At 45.5% G+C, this 6983-nt stretch overlaps 1 protein-coding gene across 1 annotated transcript in view; it reads right to left on the bottom strand.

Annotated features, from left to right (window-relative positions):
* Positions 1-406: 406 nt before the first annotated feature.
* The window catches only part of gcgra (glucagon receptor a), a 36132-nt gene continuing 29555 nt past the window's right edge, over positions 407-6983 (bottom strand). The window contains exons 8-14 of the mRNA XM_079747132.1: positions 5990-6149; positions 5548-5608; positions 5007-5076; positions 3864-3952; positions 3606-3750; positions 3110-3151; positions 407-2968 (exon numbers count right to left, since the gene is read on the bottom strand). Coding sequence (XP_079603258.1) covers positions 2546-2968; positions 3110-3151; positions 3606-3750; positions 3864-3952; positions 5007-5076; positions 5548-5608; positions 5990-6149 — 990 coding nt within the window. The 3' untranslated portion in view covers positions 407-2545. The remainder of the gene's footprint in view (positions 2969-3109; positions 3152-3605; positions 3751-3863; positions 3953-5006; positions 5077-5547; positions 5609-5989; positions 6150-6983) is intronic.

Genomic DNA, 6983 nt, shown 5'->3' with positions numbered 1-6983 from the left:
TCGCCAGCCATGAAGATACAGTCGGCAACAGTTGGCAACATGCAACGCTGTCCCCTCTTGGTTTAGTTCTGTAGTAGCCACAAAAAAACAAATAGAAATGGTGTTCCAGAAGGAAATAAACAAAAGGTACACATATTTCTTCCTCATGCCTTTATATGGTCATATGGCCTTGAAACGTCCTGTGGGTGTGGTGATGTAGGACAAAGCAGTGACAGAGAGAGAGCCTGACGACTCAGTCAGACCTCTGCAATGTGTGTGAAGCCACCTCTACAGAGTCATATTGGCCAATAGGAAGCCTCCAGCACAGCAACAATAGCATCTATAACATCCCATCTCCCCCGAACCCCACCCACCCACCCACCCACCCACACACACACACACACACACACACGTATACTGCCCGGTATTGTAGGCCCACTATATTACCTTTCCATACAGATTGAATACCTATAGCACTCATCCATTCACACACAAATGCACACGTACATACACAAACGTAAGCATACACACACAAATACACACACACACAGACACACACACACACACACACACACACACACACATCCAAAGGCAAGCATACACCCACACACGCGCACACAGAATAATTTGCAATAATCAAACAAATCCCTTCCACAAATATATTACATCATACAGTCAATTAACAATCATAAATTAGCACTGTGCAAATGGTAAAACCCACAAGGTTAACTCACGTAAAAAGCAAAAACCTATTAACTTTTAAAAACTCATCCTGGGTGATAGGATTTTGTCAATGCAGGGACCTCTTCCATTAAGAGGGTCAAAGAGAGGACAGAGAGGGAGAGAGACCGAGCGTAAGCATTTGTCCTACAGTTAATTTATCGGCATTTGTTCTGGTCGCGGCTCTATGTGTCTTCACTGCTCTGGCAAACCCCTCGGAACCAGGCAGAGAACTTAATATAAAAATGGTAAAACACAGAGCATGCAAACCTGACAATGAAGTTGATCCCCTAGAATGACCCTCCCATCCTCCCACCTTCTCTTGGACATGACGGTGTGACCCCCACTGGGTCCTAGTGCCCAACAGATCGCGGGCGGTTGATAGCCGCTGAGGCGGATGTCAATCGTTCAGGAACCTGATGTGACACATGACACGGCATGAGGGGCACCTACACACACGAACACACACACACACACACGCACACACACACACACACGCACACACACACCGCTGATTCATCTCTCTTTTCTTCTCTACTTTTGTTAACAATCTGAATACATGCATAACGGAAAAGCTGAGGAAAATGTCAGTCAAAAGTGGGTTACTGTGGCACCGAAAAGGTGACGTCTTTAGCTGCGTGTCACAGTGTTGGATGCAAAACACAGTGTTGTGCATGTCGGCCCTTAGAACGGCTGCTTTATTTTCTCTTGTCCCGGTTTGCAAAGGGGAAGCGCTCCAGTTGCCAGCTCGTGTTCCAAGGGTTTTAGTGAAAACGATGTTGATATAGTCTGCCAAGCACCGAGACTGTCACGCACACGCCAAGCAGGTATGTGTGCTCAGGCATTTTTTCAACCGTAGAAATATTACACGTTTTTTTTGTGTGTTTTTCGTTTTTCTATTCAGGTCGCCTCATTTGATCACCGTCAAATGTCTGAATGGGTTTCACAAGGATTATTACAATGGTCGCGTTATTTTTTATTCCCTGTCATTTAATAATAGCTGCTTACAATGTTCATAGAAAAGCCAGGGATCCCAAGCTGGTCAGAACAGCTGCCAAGTTCCCATGGGTCGCAGGATCTGCTGGAGCTAAACACTGTGACATTTTACAGTATGTGGTACAGTCAGACTGAACGGGTTCGCTCTCCGGTCTGGATTCCGTCCGAGTGATAGGCTGGCCAAGGTATTTACAAATGTCATCAAGGCATTAACAATATATCTCATGTATTTTAAGCCTGGAACCTGCGTTCCTTTTTATGTCTCTTGTTTGGCTTAAGGTTTGAGTGTCCGCTATATCTTTCTATATCTCCAGTACCATAACACACACGATAGACACGCACACACAGATATACGCACGGATTGGGACTCAAGAGGACTTCTGAGGAGACCCCCTGTGTGGTTCTGGAACGTCTCCTCGTTATGCAATAGTTGAGGTTTTGTTGCGTTTTTTGTTTCATCTTTGCGATCATGCTATGTACATTTTGCTCCATGTTGGCTTGAATCATGTGAATGGAGAGAGAGAGAGAGAGAGAGAGAGAGAGAGCGCCTTTCCTCATGAAGTTCCTGGTGCGTTCCTAGCTCTTTGGCTGAATGGCTCGTGCTCTCTCCCCTCTGAGTGTTCAGAGGTGAGGAGGGGTTGGCCAAGGCAGCCAGCCAGCCCTGAGTGCTGACCAGCCAAAGCACAGTCCGAAAAGACAAAATGTTTCAAACCGTGGCTTAAACCTGCTGTTGCTCAATGACCCAATGCCGGACCTAGCGATGCGTTGGGAGCCTTCCTCCTCCATCCTCCTGTTCCTCATCCACAAGGGTTTCCACCATTACCATTTTTTCCCCCATCCACCCTTGTTTTCACAAATGGGTCTCTGCATTGCTGCCTCCGTCGCTGTCCCCGTCGGTCACCTCGTAGCCCTGGCTCTTCTCCGTCAGGCTGATGTCCTCCGCCAGCGTGTAGCTGCTGGCGTTGCCCTCTTGCACCGAGCGCCGGTCCGAGCGTGCCTTGCCGCAGCAAGAGCCGCTGCCGCCGCCGCCGCCGCCACAGCACACCATCAGCCCGTGCTTCTCCTCTGGCACGGCGCAGGCGGAGGCGGCGTGGCTGTTAGCGGCGGCGGTCGTGGTGGTGATGTCGGGGAGGTGGTTGGGCAGCCGCTGGGTGGGGTTCAACAGGCTGCCGGACTTGATGTGGGAGGGCTGGCTGTAGGTGTGGCGGTACTCCTCCTCGATGTTGCGGCCCAGCTTCCACCGCTTCCAGTTCTTCAGCACCTCCGACTGGACCTGAGGCAAGAACAGCGGTTTACTGTCGGAGTGGGGTGGCGGACTGGTGACGCGGAATGATGAAACAAACAATACAATACAACAAACATGATGTATTTCGGGAATGTATTAGTGTCTGAGCTTTGCTACTTTGCTGCTCACCTCTTTGTTGAAGAAGCAGTACAAGATGGCCACCAGCAGACCCTGTGGAACCAAGGCACACTCTTGAGCTCTCCTCGGATTGGATAGGGTCGTGCCCTCAGGTAAGCTAATCACATCATGATGATGTGATTAAGATGGTGCACATGCGTTGTGGATGGAAAACGTGCAAAAGTGTGTCTACAGTGTCAATCACTTTGGATAAGGCCTTACCCCTAACCTGCTCCTTAGTGATCTGTTTCCAAATGCACTGAAGACACTTTGGATTAATCCAACCCCTAACCTGCTCCTTAGTGATCTGTTTCCAAATGCACCGAAGTCACTTATAATAAATAAGTGGATAAAGCTGTCTCCTAAATAAGTCCATTGTTTAATGGATCGGACCAGAAAATAATTCAAGGTTATTAGCTCATTACAACCATGAGACAGCCGACAGCTGAATCAAAGCCTTTCTATGCAGATGTTCCTACTTGGAGCTGCTGTCAAGTACAAAGCCTACCTGGAAAGACGTGACCAGGAGATCGATGGCCACCTTAGTGAAGCGCAGAATGAGGCTGTTCTCCGACGACTCGTCCAACACAAACACAAAGACCACCTGGTGGATGCCGAGCAGGGGGATCAAGCTCAGCGTGGACTTGGCCAACCTACGACGGAGAAGAGGAGAACAAACATGGAGGAGGCTGGAAGGTGCGGTTTTGGGGGAGTGGATTATTTAGTGAAACACAACACATGGTTATCACCAAACCTTTAAATGTACCTGAATTTGTAATCTGTGTATCTCATTTGGTGCGCTCGTAGTTTGGAGACCAGAATCTTTATGATGTGTATGAAGATGAGGAAGTTTGTCTGTGGAACAGAGAAACGTTAATGTTACGTCTCATGTCGTTAGAAAAAGGACGATGTTGAATATCCAATTCAAGATATTTTTTTAGAAACAGTCCTGTGGGAGCAATTAGAATTCTACCAAATCATGGCCGCTAAAATAAAGATCAATGCCATATGCTAAGCCTTGCACAGGAGACCAGTGCTATTAATACTAACGCTATATGCTATGTCACTACTATGAGCCGTTTTGAATCCTGAATCAGCGACTGATGACCGATGAAGGTCTCTTTTCTTAGTGTAAACAAAATCCCAACATCAGTTACAGCACTGATGGGGGGGGGGGGGGGGGGGGGGGGGGGGGTTTGGACATGGGTTCGTGGTGGTGGGGAGGGGGTCGATAGGAAACGTGTACTTCAACTGGGCCTACGTGAGCTCCTGGCAGGAACCAAAGCTCCTGTCCCTGCAAGAGCTCAAACACAGGAAATCCTGCAAGATATTGGAACCACTTGAGTGGACGATGGATGCACAGAACATGTAAGGGAGAATGTCAGTAAAAACTGCCCTAACATCAGTGGCCATGACGGATCTGTCTCTTACATAAGGTAAGAGTTGTTAACATAGAAAGCTCCTATAAAGGGAGATTGCTCCCAGCCAGTATAAGATAACACACTTCAGCAGTTAATGGGTTTTGGCGAATAGTCGCAAAGTGAAACACCACGTCTTACAGCTACCCCGCAAGACTTGAAACCACGACGTCTGTCGGGAATTAAAAAGCTGTTACAAGCTACTTCAATATGATTCTGCTTACTGCAGCGATCCCAGAGAGGGATGGGAGGAAAACCCCAGAAACAAGGAGGAGTCTTTGGAATAACATTGTGTAGTGTGGAGCCAGGCATCTCAGCCAGGCTTTTAAAACGCCTCCCACACCCAGTGAGACAGTTGAGCTAGCTATCCCTTTGGGAATCAACATGAAGCGGTGAATTCAGCTATGTTCATCACTCTGTCAGAACGCTGGGACGGAGATAGGGGGAGAGAAGATTAAAAAAGGAAGAGAAGGGGGGTGGGAGTAGCTTACCACGACTGCCAGCAGTATGGGCGACCGAATGATCCACCAATAATTCATGTTAACATTTAGCTCCCAACACCTGCGAGGGACACAATCATTTAAAAATGTAATAGCCTAGAGTCATGATTGAAATGAAAAGCTTTGTTCAGTAATTGGTTATGATCATATATCTGCTTAACTAGCGAATGTACGATGGGTGCGTTAACACCAAAACAAAGCCTTCATAAAGTTTTGCATAACACACTTTAATCCTCAGAAAGCTGTTACTAGCTACATTGTACTTCTAACAGGTGGAAAGCTTTATTAGGGAGTGCTCTGTGTTTTAATGGTTAAATGCTTTGAAACAGCGAAAAACCTTTACAACCAATTTTCTCTCTCTGCCAATATGCCATGAGATGAATGCTTTACCCAAGTTTGCGTAAACAGAGGTTCATTTTGAGATATTAATGAAGATGTCACAGAACCATCATATTTGGCTTCTTTTGGAAGATAAAACATGGCAGATATGTCCTCCTATAAATATTAATTTCAATGAATAAAGTGAACTTACTTTTCATTTTCATATAAGTATTTTGCAGTCACCCATGGTAGGAGAAATAAAAGTGGAGCTCCTGGGAAGAACAGAAGAACAAAGTCAAAATTATATATCAAATAATATCAAAATTAAAGAAACGCATCAGCATAGAACAAGCAGTGTGTGTTGCGGTTATTTATACTGTGTCTTCAGCTGTACTCACACACACACACACACACACACACACACACACACACACACACACACACACACACACACACACACACACACACACACACACAAAACAGACATAACCACACGCACACAAAAACAGACATAACCACACACACAAAAAACACACCACACCCACACACACACACACAACCACACACACAGACACACACACACACACACAACCACACACACAGACACAAACACACAAGACACACACACACACACACGAGCCAGGGCTGCCCACCCCAGCCGATGCACAGGTATATGTTGAAGAAGTTCCTCTCGGTGAAGACGGCAATGACCAGGAGGTTGTGGAGGTAGATGCCTTCCACCAGCAGCCAATAGCTGTTGGCCATTATACTGAAATGCATCATCACCATGGCAATGCGGCACGCCACCGTGGTCTACAGACGACAGACAGGTCAGACGGAGGGATAGAAGTCATGTTCAAGTTCTATAAGATGACCAACGTCCATTTTATTTTTATTAATTCAGATAGCAGATAAGCGGTTGGCCCCACAATTAAGTAATTAAGTAAGTAAGTACCGGAAGTAACAAAACATATGAAATGAATACCTTGCCTACCACGTACCTGTTCTTTGATGCTAGTCACATAACTATCCATGTGAGAGCGTAGATATCTTTTTTTACTAGACTAATGTGCTAATAATTACTTACTACCCGTGCTTTTAAAATAGCACTAGCCTCATTTTAAAATACATTTTGGAATCATTTGAATTGATGGAAGAGACTGACACTTTCTCACTGTTATGTACTATAATAAATATAACCGCAAGTGGTGATTAACGGGGTCCGAGCAAAATTAAAAGTCAAGAACACAATAATGGAAGATATATAAATATGACAAATAATTATGAAGGAAAGATGTTGATGAAGATGTTCCACTTAACGCAATACTGTGCCTCGGCTTTCAGGTGAGCTGCAAAGCTATGGCTGCATGTCATGTTCAGCATGCTATAATCGGGATTCAAACTCTCAACCTAAGGATAACCTGTACAAGGCATTATCCCGTTGAGCCACTGATAAACCTGAACTCAAGCCTCATTCACATGGTCAAAATGTCTATTGATAAGCATACAACATCCAGAAACCTCCAAGCACACATTTATCAAGTGAATTAAGGGCTTTCTTAAAAGCGTATACCTGAAAATTCTTTGAAATTCTGGGGAAATTAAACCTTTGTAGTCAAGAACAATAACAGAAGAAATATAAATATG

This window comes from Pollachius pollachius (assembly GCF_949987615.1).
Source record: "Pollachius pollachius genome assembly, chromosome: 11".
NCBI classification, from domain to species: Eukaryota; Metazoa; Chordata; class Actinopteri; order Gadiformes; family Gadidae; genus Pollachius; species Pollachius pollachius.
This window is presented reverse-complemented; position numbering and strand designations above follow the sequence as displayed.